At 29.1% G+C, this 18,413-nt stretch overlaps 2 protein-coding genes across 2 annotated transcripts; one reads left to right on the top strand and one right to left on the bottom strand.

The window, feature by feature from the left end:
• Positions 1-20: 20 nt before the first annotated feature.
• Positions 21-3,701, bottom strand: GO595_004752 (Formin-like 2 Domain containing protein; the record flags this gene model as incomplete). Its single annotated transcript, XM_067917918.1, has 1 exon — positions 21-3,701. The coding sequence occupies one exon, from the start codon at positions 3,699-3,701 to the stop codon at positions 21-23; it is 3,681 nt and encodes a 1,226-aa protein (XP_067775334.1).
• Positions 3,702-11,392: 7,691 nt separating this feature from the next.
• On the top strand, positions 11,393-18,310 carry GO595_004751 (aldo/keto reductase; the record flags this gene model as incomplete). Its single annotated transcript, XM_067917917.1, has 2 exons — positions 11,393-13,391; positions 17,577-18,310. 2 exons carry the CDS (start codon positions 11,393-11,395, stop codon positions 18,308-18,310), a joined length of 2,733 nt encoding a protein of 910 aa, XP_067775333.1.
• Positions 18,311-18,413: the final 103 nt, after the last annotated feature.

The following is an 18,413-nucleotide window of genomic DNA, read 5'->3' as shown; positions in this document are numbered from 1 at the left end:
TTTCAAATACATCGCTTTCGTTATTTATTTGCTCCATTTTTCTTAGCGAACACCTTTGACCTCGCCGCCTCCAACTCGTTCACTACTTTTTCTTCTTGCTTCGGCTTTGCCGGCGCGTTCACCTTCCTTAGCTGCGGTGTTCCCGACGCCAATTTCTTCATCAGCTCGTCCAATACGCCGCGCTGCGTGTCGCCGCCGCCCATCAGCGGCCTTCCGTCGATTCCCCTCATACCGCGCGACTTCATTTTTTGCTCCATTTCTCGTGTTCTGTTATTTGCCTCTTTAGCTCGTGTTAAATCCTCCGAAAGTTTTACAAATAAGTTAATGAATTCGGACATTTTCATTGAATTCGGTTCTTCACCAAATAATTGGGCAACTTTGTTGAATTCTTTGTCGATCTTTTTAAGCTTCTTACCAACAAAATTATATCGATTCGTTCGTTGGCCATCCATAAACTTGGTAAACTCAGGGAAAAGCAGGCAGCCGTTTATTGCCTTCTTTTCTGCTTCAAACATAACTTTTTGAACGTATTGAATGGACTCGCCAACTTTTTGATAGTTCTGCCGAATTGAATCCAAATCAATCGTAAGGCACGTTTTCAGAGGCTGTAACTCTTTTGACATTTCATCGGTGTTTATCTTATCGGCTAAGTAATTCAAAAGTGTGTACTGGTGCTTTTGGGTTCGAATGTCATTTAGCTTGCCAAGAAGATCAATCTTAAACCCATAAGCACCTCCACGAATTGTACCTCCATTCACAAAGTTACCAATGCGAAGGATGATCGTGAAAAGATTCTTTATCGTGGAAGAATTCTTAATAAGCTTAAGTCCATTCATAAGAGTTTCAAGAGGTGATTCAATCTCATACATTTGGGTCTCAAAGACTGTCCGTAGATATATGAACTCGATATGTTGATCAAGTAATGGTACTTGAGATAGACCAATGAAAAGTTGCTCTGGCTTATCAAGAAGTGAAACATCTCCACTATATGACTGAACCATTTGTATTTCATCCGGAGTTGGCTTATTTCTTCGAAGAGCTGATGCTTCATCTTCCGTGAAACCTGTTCCAAGGTTTTTGACTTGGTTTACGATCTCTGGGATTGGCTTTCTGATTCGAGATAACATAATGGCAATAGATTTGCTTCTATTAGGATCTAATAAATCGACAACTTTTGGCGCAGTTGATGTAGTTGTAGTTGTAGTCTTTGGTGCAGTTGATTCTGACTGTGCAAATAATTCGCATATTTCGTTTTCGTCAATATCAACTTTGCTATCGTCAATATTAATCCAAACAGTATCTGGTGATTGTGCATCTGGAATACGTGTCCAAAAGATAGGCTTAAGTTTCTTTGGTGGCGGAGGGTTCTTTTTCTTCGGTACATTTGAGTGTGCTGGTGATGGTGGAGGTGGAGGAGGAGGTGGTGGAGGTGGAGGCGGTGGAACAGCGTCACCTTCTTCATCTATTGGAGCATCAGCTTGTTGTTGTGTTTGTTGTTGCTTCGCCCCTTGTCCTTCTGCTTGTGGCGAAGGAGCCACTGGAGACGACTCAGTTTTGACAACGCCGCCAACGGTCGGCGCCGATGGGACGGTTTTGGCGACCATTAAATCGGTTATTGATGACGAAGACGATTTTCTTGCCTTTTTCGCTAAAGCCTTTTTGGACTTTGAAGACGATTCGCAAATTTTCCTCAGCTCTATAATTTCTCTTGACTGTTCTTCTATTTTAGTTCTCATTTCTTGTATTAATATTGTGTCTATATCTGAAGTTCCTTTTTTGCTTTTTAATTCTTTAATTAGCTGATCTTTTTTTTCCATTTCTTTTAACACTTCTTCAAGTTCGCCAGGAAGTACTTTATCAGCAGCTAATGCATCTTTTAATTGTTTAATTTCATTTTGCTTCTCTTTAATTTTCGCGTTTTTCTTCTTTATGATTGAATTCAACTTCACTATCTCAGCATCTTTCTCGCTTATCTGCGATTTAATCTTTTGCTCTTCGATGCCAAATTCGACATCTTTGAAGAATGATAACTCTGCTGTCTTAATCGCAACTTCAGTTTGCAGCTTTTCGATTTCTTTATCAATGTCCGAAATATTATTCTTCGGTATCAAATTCGATGGCTGCCCTTGTAGCAATGCAATGTATGGCTCGATTTTCCCATATTTCTCTCTGTAGTCATCGAACTGTCTCTTCAGCGTGAGGAATTTCCGTTCTTCTTGATCTTTCTTATCTTTTAAGTATTGGTACATTGACTTCATTGATTCCATTTGTGTCATATAATCCTTTAGCTTCGATTCATAGTCCTCAATGATAGCTGAGTATATTATACTATTTGTATCATTACTATTACTGTTATCAGCTGTCGTCGTATTCACATTCGAATTCGCACTGACTTCTTTGGGTTCTTCGATTTTCACATTCCTGTTCTCTTCAGACGAATTGGTTTTGATCATCTCCAAAAATGAGATTCCATTGAGTTCGGACATCGGATAAAACATCGTCGTGTCGCCAATGCCACACGCGGTTGGATTCATTGGCGATATGTTTAAAGAAATCGGCTTTTGATATCGTGATGCATAAAACGACGCTTGCGTTAATGGGATTTCTTCTCCGGCTTGAATTTTGACGCGTAATATTGTTAATAAGTTAAAGATATATATCGACAATTGTCGGTATGTTTTGATGTTACGTTGCGTAAGTTCAATTAATGAAATTAATGAACCGCGTACAATTTGTGATGGCTTACTTGATCGACATAATTCATTAATAATAGTTTTGGGATCAAAGATATTTAATGGCTTTTGAGGTAATAACGATTTAAGATAATTCATTTCTTCCTCTAGTGAAATTGTAAAATCTAATGTGGGATATATTGATTTAAGTGTGTCAAAGAAATTGGACCGCTTAAACTTAAAGAGTAAATCAAAATGAACCACGGGAATATCTTTGGTGGAATACCAGAGACCGTTAAGGAAGGCGATCATAACGTTGCTGAGGTTGGAACTTTTTGAATCGAGAAATTGAGAGAAAAGTGACCAGTCCTCTTCTTGAAGTTCTTTGACAATGATTTTGGATGCTTTTCGGTCATTCTCACCGCTATATAAAAAGGCTAAAAGAATTTGAAGAACAACTTCAATGGTTTTGGGATAATGTGGTAAATATGCATGTGCTAATGTGGGGAGAAATGAGATTTGTAAGGCCATGGCTTTACTACCATCATTAATATTACAAATGTGACGAATACATAAAAGAGCATTAGTAAGAATAAGTGGATCATAGTTGGATTCGAGTTTAACGTCAATGGAAATCTTTGATATGATATTAAGAAGTTCTTTATGACCTTCTTGTTCAATAAATTTCATACACCAGGAAATACGACCTGACTTAAGATTGACTTGAATGTTTTCAAGTGTTTCATTGGTGACTTCTGATCTTAATTTGTTTAAAAGATACTCAGGAGCTGGCGTTTCTTCATCTGTTTTTTGCTGGGCTTTAATAAGATTCCACTTGAACTCAACAGGCTTTTGAAGAAGTGGACGACGCTTTTCAGTGTCCAAATCTTGATCATTCATTAATTGGATAAAAATTTCTTCTACCTTGGCTGGATCTGATGGCATTTTATCAGGAATAGACTCGACTTTAAATGGGATAAAGGGGTCATTTTTCTTTCCTTTCTGCTTCTTAGTTTTGTCTTTACCCATTTTAATCAAAAATTGAATTAATTGAAAAAGTTGTTGACGGTTTTTTTGGGAACCTACAACGTTAACACTTTTTGAATTTCAATGTAAGATCGATTTTTGTACAATTTTCTAATGTTTATCGAAAAGTTTATTCCGATTTTTCTGAATTCTTATCGGTGTAGATGGTAAAAATTATGCATTAACATTGAATAATAAACGTTCAAATTCATTGCCCAAATGATTTTACGCTCGAACAAAGTATAGACAAAGAACAAATTTATTAAATAATAAAATTGATAATGACATTCTTGTTAATGTGAAATGTGGAATTAAATGGTTAACGATTGTTTTTTACTCAATTTCAAAAATTATTGAATGCCTCAATATTCTTCAATTTTGGCCGTCAATCAAATGATATATGCATTTTATAAATTAAATGACAGACCAATAATTGGCTTTGTTTCCTCATGATAAAACGAGAAATGAAAGAAATTTCATACCATAGGTTTCGATCGAAAGCATGATAATCCCAAATTCTTGCATTTTAAAGGAAAATATATTTTTATTTGTGGATAAAAGCCATATATTTTTTAACGTTTGAAACATTGTTTGCTAAATCTATTCTATTTTTAAATGTATTCAAAATGAATATTAAATTTACATTATTTAAAACTTTGATTTAAGAGTTCTTAACACTCATTCGAAAGCGATTGTTTTACGTTAGACCATAGCGTTGAATCTTCGAATAAAAAGTGTAAAATAATTTTGTTGATTTAAAAAGGTTTAGAAAAATATATACCTCATAAAGTTTATTGAAAATTTCTCATCATTGAACAAAAATTCATATTAAGTCGGCTTTACTTATTTTTTTGAAATTTTGGAGGCTGTCCCCGTTATATATCTCTAGTTAATATTAACACGATGTAATGCATTAATGTTATGTACCACCGAAATATTTTTTTTGTTTCATAAGATTCAAAATATATTTAATATCATTATAAAACATATAAATATCAAATATTCATAAAAATTGTATTTTTATTGATATTTATATTAAATTTGTTCAATAAATTTTTCTTCTCGAAAATCTTCGGCAAATGGATCTTCTTCAATATTTATGTTACTTATTCCTGTAGTAAATGTATTCGTCGTTTCGTTTTCATTTTGTTCTGATTTGTCATTTTCATAAATTTCTTCTTTTTTATTTCGAATATGTTTCAATAATATAATTAAGAATATGATAATAACTATTACTATAACGATTACACAAACAGAAATGATGATAATCGTTGTTTTATTATCGTTATTTTGATCATCATTATTATCAGTGTAAAACATTGTGAAGAAATTGGAATAATAATTACAATAAGTCGAACAAATAACAATCGTATAATTGTAATAAATAAATTCTGTTTCAATATATGAAAATGTCGAATTGTTTATATATAATGAAAATGTTTTCGTTTTTGTTTCATAAACAGTTAATGAATGTGTAATTGATAATGAAATTGTTAATGTATATGAAAATGAAACTGAAATATCACTTTGAAGTGATGCAGTAAATGTATATGATTTAGAAAATGTACTTGATTGACTAAATGAATATAATTTTGAAAATGAAATTAAATCTGACTGTGCATATGAATTTGATCTTGTAAATGTATTCGACTGACTAAATGAATGTGTTGGAAGTGGTTCGCATATTCCTTCTGCGTTTTCTTTGTCAACATCTAAATGTCCAAATTTATTCTCTATATATGTTGGATATGTGATAACACTTGTTGAAACATTATAAAATGCACTTTCATCAATATTTGGTTCTAAATCTCCATAATAATAAATACATCGAAGATTATAACAATTCCCAAATGCTGAATTTCCAATATCTCTGATTCCATATCCAAGTATTAATAAAGTTAAATTAGAACATAATGCAAATGATGAAATTCCAATTGTTGTAACTGAATTTGGTATCGTAATGTTTTTGATTGTTGAACAAAATGAAAATGCTCCACCACCAATTGTTGTAACATTTCCTCCAAAAATTATCGTTTCTAAATTAAAACATGACGAAAACACTGAACCTCCAATATTTGATACTGAGTCACCAAAATTCACTAAAACAACTGAAGACCATTCTGAAAATGCATCACCTGGAATTGAATAAATATTTTCACTGATAATTATATATTTCGCTATATTTTGATATTGAGAAATTTCATTAAATTCATTTGAATTTATAATTGTAAGTGTTAAATTATCTTCATTATATATTTGATAAGAATTCATGAAAAACATAACAAAAATTAAAATATTTTCTTGTTTTTTCTTTTCTTTTACTTTCAATATATATTTGGTCGTTAGTATTTTCTGAACTGAAATTGTATTTTTCTGATAAAATTTGATATGAATAACCGAAAATATCATTGAAAAAATGACAGTTAAATGAAGTAAAACATTCAAAATATTTGGTCCTTCTTCGTTGTCGTTTCGCATCATCGAAAAATGTAAAAATTCACGTTTTATGGAAGATGTATCTTCATAAGATCTGTTCAAGGTTTCATCAAATATGCCATTTTTGACAAATATATTGATTTCAAAGTCTATCTTCAAAATGTTCGAAAAATATGTTCTATGAAATTTTTGTTTGTTATTAAAATCATGATGTACAATTGATGTAGATTCATTATTTGGTATCAAATTTAAAAATAATTCATTGATAAACAAAACTTTATAATTATTGTTAAATCTTTTAAATTTTTTGAGCATAATTTCATTGATTGAAACTTCTCCATCACATTGGTAAGTCAGTCCTTCCTTGCTTTTACATTTTTGTATTTGTAAGATTTCTTTTTGAACAGTATAAGGTGTAATAAGCTTTGTGTCAGTTTTAAATCGTTTCATCATGATCAAAATGCTGAACAAAAGAAAGGTTATCATGTTTCAGCTTGTAATATACTTATAGACCTTCACCAATTATACATCGGCTTTCTCAAAAGTTTAAAATCTCACGGTTAAACTTTAAAAAACCTGTTGTTGAATTGTGGTCTTTCAAATCACTCCTGAAATATTTCTATCGATTTTTTAAGACAACAATCAAAGAAACAGCTTTATAACATTATAATTTCACTTTTAAATAACTCAATGAATATATGTTATAGAATCGATTTTAAGCTTTAATTTGATATGCTGTTCATTCATTTTAAACGTTTTCATCATCATGAAATTTAATCTTTTTTTATACCATTGGAAATTCTTCGATTATTTAATTTTAAGTTTCTTATTTTATTATATATAAACATAAAATAAGAAGATCTTTATGTACTAATTCTCTTTCAGTGTATTTTTTATTTGAAATATATTTTTTGCTTTTATAAATAATGAATTCAAGTAAAGTTTGTTCCATTTCATTCAGAAAAGTGCCAACATTTAATGTAAATGTATTCATAATTTAAAACCATTGATCATTGTTCAACAATATTTATTTTGTTATATTTAAAGTCAGTAATAATAGTTATACATCTTTAAAATTCAAAATTTCTTATTAAAATGAAATAATTGCAAACATAAAATGTCAAAATGATTCATCATTAATATGACTTCATTTTATTTTATATAACAACAAAATAATTTTATATTTGTTTATAAAAATTAAAATTAATAATTTTTATTACACATTTTATTCATAGCCAATTGTCTTCATCTTCTTTCACAATATCTTCAACTAAACTATTTACTTCTTCGATTTGCTTTGTACTTGATGTCGTCGTGTCCTTGAATTGTAACTTTGATTTCGATTTTTCTTTCTTGTTATTACTTTTCACTAAAAATATAACAATTCCAACAATGATCAAAACAAATGCAAATGATCCGCAAATAATTCCAATCAAAACATTTGTCGTAATTCCATTTGGCGAATTTTCGTCGGAAGTATGAAACATTGTGAAGAAATTGGAATAATAATTATAATAAGTCGAATAAATAACAATCGTATAATTGTAATAAATAAATTCTGTTTCAATATATGAAAATGTCGAATTATTGATATATAATGAAAATGTTTTCGTTTTTGTTTCATAAACAGTTAATGAATGTGTAATTGATAATGAAATTGTTAATGTATATGAAAATGATAATGATAATGAAATATCACTTTGAAGTGATGCAGTAAATGTATTCGACTGACTAAATGAATGTGTTGGAAGTGGTTCGCATATTCCTTCTGCGTTTTCTTTGTCAACATCTAAATGTCCAAATTTATTCTCTATATATGTTGGATATGTGATAACACTTGTTGAAACATTATAAAATGCACTTTCATCAATATTTGGTTCTAAATCTCCATAATAATAAATACATCGAAGATTATAACAATTCCCAAATGCTGAATTTCCAATATCTCTGATTCCATATCCAAGTATTAATAAAGTTAAATTAGAACATAATGCAAATGATGAAATTCCAATTGTTGTAACTGAATTTGGTATCGTAATGTTTTTGATTGTTGAACAAAATGAAAATGCTCCACCACCAATTGTTGTAACATTTCCTCCAAAAATTATCGTTTCTAAATTAAAACATGACGAAAACACTGAACCTCCAATATTTGATACTGAGTCACCAAAATTCACTAAAACAACTGAAGACCATTCTGAAAATGCATCACCTGGAATTGAATAAATATTTTCACTGATAATTATATATTTCGCTATATTTTGATATTGAGAAATTTCATTAAATTCATTTGAATTTATAATTGTAAGTGTTAAATTATCTTCATTATATATTTGATAAGAATTCATGAAAAATATAACAAAAATTAAAATATTTTCTTGTTTTTTCTTTTCTTTTGTTTTAAATTTATTCATTAAAAATTTGATTTCATAAAATAAAAAAAATCCCAAAATAAAAAAGTTATACACTAGAACTTGAACAGTTTCATTGAATTTGAACATTTTCCTCATGAAGTTGTTATTCATTGAAATTGGTAAATGAGATTTTATTGAAAAATGATTAAATACAAAAGAAAAGAATTTGATATAATGATTAGCATATGATATCGGCAAATTTAATAAAGAGGAATGACGCTGATATTCTTCTGTGATGATGTTGAATTTATTCGATTCATTCGCTTTTAGAATAATGAAATTTGTGTTTTTAATGGATACACTCTCTTTGTTATGGAGTGAGAATGATAAGTATGTAGTCCCTTTGGATTCTAAAGTAAGGTAAAGGGAATGCTTGAGAGTTTGAGAAATAGATAATTGATCACTAAAAATCTTTGAACCTGAATTTTTTGGAGAGGTTTGTAATAAGCAAAAGATATGCATGGGTAAAACCAAAAGGAAAAAACACATTTGCGAGAAAACTTGAGAAACTTGCTAATAAATCAGCCAAAAACGATACAGAGAGATTCAACCGCGCCGCCTTTTCGTCGGTTCATTGTTTCAACTTTTGTTGATACATGTTTTGTTGTTTTTGCAATCGGAAGATGTTTACAAAGCAGAAAACGTAATGTTTTTATTGAAAAGTGACGGGAAATTCATTTCAATTACAGAAACACCTAAAAAATGAAAGAAAATGATATCGTTTGTCATCGCGAACAAACTTCTGAAAGAAAAACGCTCAAAAAGTTTGTTTCATCACAATTAACAGCAATACGACGCATTGAATTCCAAATGCAAGCCCAAAGTTTCAGAGGAATGCTCCTCTAAACGGCCGCTTTTTTTTGTCTTGTCAACTGATCAAGCTTTCTTGAATGAATCTTAGTGAGTGTATCACTTTTCGTTAATGTATTTGATTGCATAAATGTATTTGAATTAGTGGATGTGGGTGTTGGCCGGAGACATTCGTCAAGTTGTTCCCTTAGTAACATTCATATTTCCAAATGTTTCATTTTGATATGTTTCTAATGTCATAACTGTTGCCGCATTTTTATTAATAAATGCATCATTTTGTATTTCTGGTGAAATTTTTCCTTTAAAATGAATACATTGAAGTGATATACAATTAATAAATGCACAAGAATTAATATAATGAACATTTTCACCAATAAAAATTCTTTCTAAATTAATGCAACAAACGAAAGCATTATTCATAATATAAGTGACCGAATTAGGAATTGGAAATGTTTTACTTTTCCCATTCGGATAACTAATAATTTGTGTAATTTCTTTACCATATAAAACTCCATCATTTTCATAATTCGAATATTCAAAATTTTCTTCTGAAACATTAATAAATTGAGTTTCGTACATTCTAAAAATGGATTTCCAATTGAATAAACAGAACTTGGTATATAAATATTCATAAGGTTTGAACATCCTCTGAATGCATCAGAGCTAATTCTTCGTATGCCTTCAAGTATAATTATAATAAATAATATTGGTATAAATATAAGTTGCCTTTGAATCAATTATATAAAATGTAATAGTACTTAAATCAAATGTTTTTTGAATAATTGTTTCTGTAAGTGAATATGAGCTTTAAAAAATAATTAAATTTGTTAATATTAAACCAAATGGAATAGAAATTGTAAATGTATTTGATCTTGTGAATGTATATGAGTTAGTGAATGAATTTGATTGTGAAAATGTATTCGTAGTGAAATTAAGTCAAATACTAAATATTTCCCCTATGATGTCTGTAGTAAATTCAATAATAATATTATTTAGTGCATACCAAAGTTTCAAAACCACATTTAGAATTTTGGCTCAATTCATATTTAAAACATTTGATTCCCTTATTGACATAAATATATCAGCTTCTGAAATATCAATTTCTTTGCCATCAATAAAAATCGATAAGTATTTTACTTTTTGCTGTAACACCAAAGAAGATATTTTTTATCGTTCATGTATCGTACTCCATCATCACAACGATAAGAACCGATAACAAAGTAAACAATACAAAAGTCAAATCTCGTCACTTTTCGGGATTTCAAAATGAATTTATCTCATCTTCACTTGAATATAATATAGCATTCATATTAAACTATAATATCAATTATGTACATATATTATATATTCTATATGGATAGATTTAATGTTCTTCCTGTATCGAAAAGTAATGTGTTAACAGTTACACAATACACTTTGTTTGACTATATAAGTTTTTAAATCCTATGACTGGTCATTTGATCAACGAGAGAATTCTATTGAAAATTTTGCATACAATTGAACCACCGGCTGATAGAGTTTTCCAATGATTTTTGATCGTTTAATACCGAAAGGGAAATGTCTTCTAGCCTGATCCCTTTTTTAAAAAAAGGATTACTATCACTGAAAGAAAAGTGTGGGAAATGGGGGAAGAAGGAACTGTTGAATGAAATTACATCTGCAATTCAAAAGTTATCAGAAGAATCAGAACCAAAAATTGAATTACTTTTTACGCCATTCTTTACTGCTTATAAAATTGATTCGAAAAAGTATTTGACAATTATTTTAAACACATTCACAACTATTTTTATGAGTTCGTCAAACATATTATTTGATTGTGATTTAATAACGAAAGTTTTAAACACAATTTTCAAGCTGCTTAAACTAGAATTAACTGACGAACATTGTCTTCAATGTGTAAAAATAATTTCATCAATCTTTCAATCCATTACTGGCAATCTTTACTTACATGGTAAACTTCTTGGAAAATGTTTCCAATTCCTTTTGTCATTGCATAATCAAAAAGAAAGTCAAACAGTTCGAGAAGTTGCAACAATGACAATATATGATTTAGTTCGTCGAGTAATAGCCAATTATACCAAGCCTGTTCTTGTTCCAATTTCATCATCCAACAAAGACACTGCCGAGCTATTAGTCACGAATATTGTTATGAATTCGATAATAATAAATGAAATTTTACCTGATTCTAAAGGCACAATTCAAGATGCCGATTTTATAGTTTTGTGTAAGTCATTTACAGATGCCATTGAACGACATAAGTATCATGTCCATACTCTTGTTGTCTGCAGTCTTTCTCTCCACATAATCCTCAATTCAAATTCCGACTTTTTGAAAAGCCAACTTTTTCAATCGTTACTTACCACCAACATTCATGTTGCATTATTGACCTTATCATTAGATAATCATAAAGGCTTAGCAAGCTGTACTTCTGATTTAATCATTTCCATATGGAAACGATTTGCCTCGATTTATATTGAAGGTTTAAATGAAGTATTAGATCGAGGAATATCAATTGCATTAAATTCACCATATACAAATGTCATTACACGAACCTTAAAAATCTTTTCTAAGATTGCAGAAGAACCACAATTTCTTGTTGACTTGTTTGTTAATTATGATTGTGATCAATCTGGTTTTTTCAGGAACATATTTGAGAATTGTATTAATTCGATAGTACGAAATTCATATCCAAATGAGAAAGCGCAAAAAGAAGCGCTTAGTACATTAGTTAAAGTATTAGAAAGTTTATGGAAATATTTCATCTCATTTGAGAACAAAACACAAGAAGAAACAAACGCTAATGAAAGTCCACAAGAATTTTTAGAAGCGAAGAAAGCGAAAAATATCTTTGATCAAGGATTAGATATCTTTCGGAAGTCGCCTATGAAAGGAATCAACTTCTTTATCCAAAATGAAATCATCAAAAATGATGATCCGAATACAATTGCTTCATTTTTATTTAATACGCCATCATTAGATCCATCCGGTGTTGGGGAAGTCATTGGAGGATCAAAAGATTTAAATTTACAAATATTACCATTATTTATTGAAATGTTTGACTTCAAGAATATGTCATTTGAAGCAGCGTTTCGAGCATTTTTATCTAAGTTCCAAATTCCAGGAGAATCACAAATGATTGATCGAATTATGGAACAATTTGGATCCAAATATTATAATGATAATCCAAAATTATTTTCATGTGCAGACACTGTTTATGTATTATCATTTTCCACGTTAATGTTACATACAGATGCACATCATCCAAGTGTTAAAAATCGAATGACATTAGAAGAGTTCATATCTAATAACAGAGGAATTGATGGTGGTAAAGATTTACCGCATGACTTCTTAGAGAAATTATATAAAGATATAACGACAGAAAAGATTAACTTAACAACTAATACACAACCAACTACACGTGTTACATTATTATCGAATCAAGCTAAAGCCGATTTATATAAGGAACAATGTGAACAAACATTACAAACAGCACGAGAACGAACAAAATTAGGCACATTAAAACATCAATATCATCGTGCTGAATCATCAATGTTAATTGGCCCAATGTTCCATTCCATATGGGGAGGAATATTAGCAGTGTTAACAATGACGTTTGAAAAGACAGATGACAACAAATTAATTAACTTATGTTTAGAAGGATTTAAGTTATGTACACATATAGCATCACATTGTTATGTTGAAGATGCATTGAACACATTAGTTGATTCTTTTGCAAAGTTCACTCGTTTACAAACTTATTCGACGAATTTAAAGTCGAAGAATTTCTTATGTACAAATGCATTAATACATTGCGCAATTGAAGATATCGAATATCTAAAAGGCGCTTGGATGATAGTGTTAGGGCAAATATCGGCGTTAGATAAGATGAAAGATAATGATTCATTTGTATGTGATTTATCAATTACAGAAAACTTGTTTTCAAACACTTGGAAACTTTCACGTGAATCAATTTTAGACTTTATTGAAGCGATGAAAAACATATCGAAATTAGAATTAAAGGAAAATCCGCCGCGTAAATTCATGTTATTAAAGTTTAGTGATACGGCGTTTTATAATATGAATCGACCAATGTTCATATGGAAAGACATCTGGAACATAATATCGAAATATTTGGACGAGGTCGGATGTCTTCAAAATGAATCGATAGCTGTAGCAGCAGTAGATATCATTCGACAACTTTCGAATAAGTTTTTGCCTCGAAAAGAAATTACGCAATATCATTTCCAAGAACATTTCTTACAGCCATTTAATGATATCTATGAGAAACAATCGAATTCGTATATAAAAGAAGTGATTTTAGATTGCGTCGAATTCATATCATTACAATTCGCAACTGTATTACATAGTGGTTGGAACGTGTTCTTTAGGATATTAAATTTCTCTTCATTCCAAATCGAAGAAGAAAATGATAAAAAGTTGAAAATTCGTTCGTTCGAAATAACAAAGAAAATTATAACGCAATTAATGGACTCCATTAAACCTTACGCAATATTTCTGATGAATATAATTTCTTCATTTGTATTACATTTCGAAGATAATGATTTGAAAATTGACGCAATTAAATTATTTAATAAAATTGCAGACTCATTAAATAGTAATGAAATAGATAATTGGATTTGTTTGTTACAAAACATTGGGAATTCAATACAAAATGTAGAAGAAGATGAAATTAAACGATACATAGAAAATGAATTGATTTCAATCGTCGTGGAATTCGGTTGTGATAAGAATGAAATCAATTTGAACGTTTGGAAATATTTCTTCGGTAACTTTTTGACCGATATTATATCGTTATCTGAAAAAGATGCAAAGCATTCAATCGAATTTCAGAAATCACTTTTCAATGAGTTAATTCTGAAGTACTCTGAAAAATTCACAGAAACAAATGATTTGATATTGAAATTAATTGAATTCTGCACAAAAAGTGAATCAATCGAAATGAAATTAAAAACATTGGAATATTTAAAGCAATTTTTGGAATTAAATATAAATTATTATAAAGATAATGATGACAAAGTGTTATATGAAGTATTTAATAATTTGGCTGATTTCATTCGATTACCTTTATATGTTGATATTTTGGAAGAATTCTTATATACATTTAATAAAGAAGAAATTATTAAAGTAATAAATAAAATTTGTAATATTTGCCAAAATGATTTAAATAATAAAGAAATTTGGCAGTTTTGGTGTAAGGCTCAGAAATGTTATTTGAATTATTTGGTGAAAAATAATTTGAACGAAGAAAGTATTAACTTCTTAAAATTAATATTCCAAAATTCATTAAAAGTAGAAGAAAATGAATATTGGAATGAGTTGATGTATAACAGTTTGACAATAATGATCAACATGGACGATGAGCTGTTTATGAGATGCAAAGAGCAATCAATTGATATACTGTGTCAAATGGTTGAATCGGACGACGCTAATGTAAGAAAGGCACTGATGGAAGTGCTGAAAAGATGTTTTACTAAACAATGAATTAAGTTATAAATTTAAATTGATTGTTTCGAATAATAATAAAAATTATAAATTATTTTCGTGATCATCAAAATAATATTTTTCTTTGAGCTTTGTGTTTTAATTCAAAATTATCAGCATGCACCTTTTTTGTTGATAAATTTCAAATTGTTAAATTATTAAACAAAAAATCAAACAAATAAATATATCTTTGGGATCAATATCAATTCTTGTTCGGATCACTCATTAACAAGCTTTGTATTATGCGAAATATAATGTTTTAATATTCTTAATAAAACTTGGATCAATGAGTAAAAATTACTGTGGAAAACAGTTTCCTGATCATTTAATTTGTCCACTAATTGTTGGCACTAACAGTATTGGATTTTTTTTATATTTACATATATAACAATTTGAATAATAATTAGAAAATGATGTAGAGGTTCACAATAAAGTCCCAAAAAATTAATGATAGAGAACAAAGTAAAAATAAATTAAATATACTTTATTGAAATCTCTACTATTCAATATCATTTGTGAATTAAAAAATAAGTTTTTAGGCATATTAATAAATGCATATAAAAATATTAATTATATGTGTATTATTCTATACTTGATAGAGATTACTTGTACATGATTCCTAAAATAATGAAATAGTTCTACTTTTTAGTTTTCTTTTTATACGCACGAATTAAGTTAGCAATTTCTATGTATTGCTTTTCAATTGCAATCTGAAGTGCTGTTTTAAATAATCTGAAGAAACTTCAAATACTATTTTCAAATTGAGAATGATATAGATAAAGTTTAAATTTATTAAATAAGTGTTTTTCATATTTATATCAATTTTTTTGTTTTTGAGAAGTAATTTAACTATTTCTGTATTACCATTATTAGATGCATATATAAGTGATGTCCAAAATAATTTAAATGATTTCCAAATATTACTTTGAAATATTAAATTATTAAAATATATTTTAAATAAAACAAATAAATATTTTTAGCATTAATATCAATTCCTTTTTGTTCAAGAAGTAATTTAACTATTTCTATATGACCATATTGAGATGCATACATAAGTGCTGTATGAAATGATTTAAATAATTTTCAAATATTATATTAAAATATCAAATCATTAAAATAAACCCAATATAAAACATATAAATACCTTTAATATTAATATCAATATCTTCTTTTTCAAGAAGTAATTTAACTATTTCTGTATTACCTTTTTCAGATGCTAATATAAGTGCTGTTTCAAATAATTTAAATAATTTCCAAATATTATTTTGAAATCCAAAATCATTAAAATAAATTAAAAATAAAACAAATAAATATCTTTAGCATTAACATCAATTCCTTTTTGATCAAGAAGTAATTTAACTATTTCCATATGACCATTTGAAAATGCATACATAAGTGCTGTATCAAATAATTTAAATAATTTTCAAATACTATTTTTCAAAATTATTATGAAATAAAACAAATAAATATATTTAGCATTAATATCAATTCCTTTTTGTTCAAGAAGTAATTTAACTATTTCTATATGACCATTTGAAGATGCTAACATAAGTGCTGTTTTAAATATTATTAATAAACACAAAAATTCCAAAATAAAAATTAAATAAAGAAGATAAACATACTTCGAATTAATATCATCATTCATTTGAAGATAAAATGATATGTACACAATTTGACTAACAACTATATTAAAAGATAATGAGTAAAAATCATCAAATTTCCTGCATATTAAATTTGCTGCTTGAATAACATTTTTCCGATTTAAACCAAAAATTATTTGCTTAATGGATATAAGAGTTTCCCATTCATTTGGTTCTTTATTGATCTGTGATTCCATCAGACAAGGACAAATTGAAAAGTGACAGAAAAGTGGTTCCGACTCTTGGAGATTGTGCTAATGTGGTTGCAGTGAGGTTTCCCAACGATAGAACCGAATGAATAAAAAATCATCGGATATATATTCAAAAACTGAAGTGTTTGGTAAACTTTTCTGCGACCACTTTACAAGGAAATCCGTACTACTCTTGAAGATTTCCCTTCAGAAAATATGTTATTACTTTTTCGAGCATATACACTTAAAATATAAATAAAATTTTATAGTAAAAATTATATGGCTAGATTCGGATTATTTGAGTATATGACTTTTATTTATATAAATTTAATATCTCGAAATTTGATCCGATAATTATTTAATAATTTTTTGATTATTTATACATATTAATATACACACTAACATTGCCAAGTATACTATCAGGTATTTTCTGAAATAAATATTATTGATTTTGAGGAAAAGCACATTTCTTATGAAAATTTACATGCCAAATAATCATCAAGACTCTAGAAACTCACCCATTTATTTCTTATAATAATTTTATATAAGCATTTACATATATACTTGATGTAATTAATTTGAAATATTTAAAAATTTCTTCTGCTGAATTTCGAAAAAAAGTAGTATTGATTTTTCACGACGGTTTAAAAACCGTGATTTATTATTCAAATATTTTACGGTTGTAAACTTTTTGGATAAAAAATAATCGTCGGTAAAAGAAAAAATATTTTTATTCTTTAAACACATTGAATTATTTGTGTGTATACGATAAATTTTGAATTTGATTGAAAATTTTTTCATGCTTCACTTTTTAGAATGGCGAAGCTCTTGAACCAATCCGTGATAAGATCGTACTTGCATCAAAATTCACTTTCTACAAACCAGTTGAAGAACCCGGTCGCGAGGCCCTTCTCAATGAGATCACAAGGCACCTTGATGCATCTCTTCAACGTCTTCGTACGACATATCTTGATCTCTATTATTGGCATCGAGCCACAAACGCCGAGGTCGAAGATGTCGCATGGGCTATGGGCGAACTCATTAAGACCGGAAAGATTCGTGGATGGGGTATGTCACAAGTTGATGCTGATAAGATCCGTCGTGCGCATGCTATTACACCACTTACAGCCATCCAAAGCGAGTTCTCTATCATGGAGCGTATGTACGAAAAGGAAGTTATACCAACATGCAAAGAATTGCGCATTGGATTTGTTCCATTTTCGCCACTTGCATCTGGATTCCTTAGTGGAAAGTATTCAACGGAATCCAAATTCACAGGCGATGATGTTAGACGCGTTATTACTCGTTTCTCCCAAGAAAATATTGTGATGAATCAACAATTGCTTGATTATATTAAAGAAGTTGCAGCTGCTAAAAACGCAACGCCAGCACAAATATCGCTCGCTTGGATTATGTGCAAAGGTGATTTTGTTGTTTCGATCCCAGGAATGAGGACTGACGAACGAATTAAAGAAAATTTGGGCTCTGTGTTCGTTACATTGACTAAAGAAGAGTACGAAAGCATCGAAGAAAGATTGAAGACAATACCAATTAGTGGCAATCGAACAGACGAAGATATTTATAAGTTGAAGGACGTCAAACTTGGAGACGCAAAGTGAGAGCTAAATTACTATTTTTTAAACGCCAAATTTTCTTTAATAACTTTCAAAAAATATAATGTTTTCTTGTGTTGTAATTCTGCTGTTATAACCATTGCAATTG

This window comes from Histomonas meleagridis (genome assembly GCF_020186115.1).
Source record: "Histomonas meleagridis strain 2922-C6/04-10x chromosome Unknown contig_27, whole genome shotgun sequence".
In the NCBI taxonomy this organism is placed as follows: Eukaryota; Parabasalia; order Tritrichomonadida; family Dientamoebidae; genus Histomonas; species Histomonas meleagridis.
This window is presented reverse-complemented; position numbering and strand designations above follow the sequence as displayed.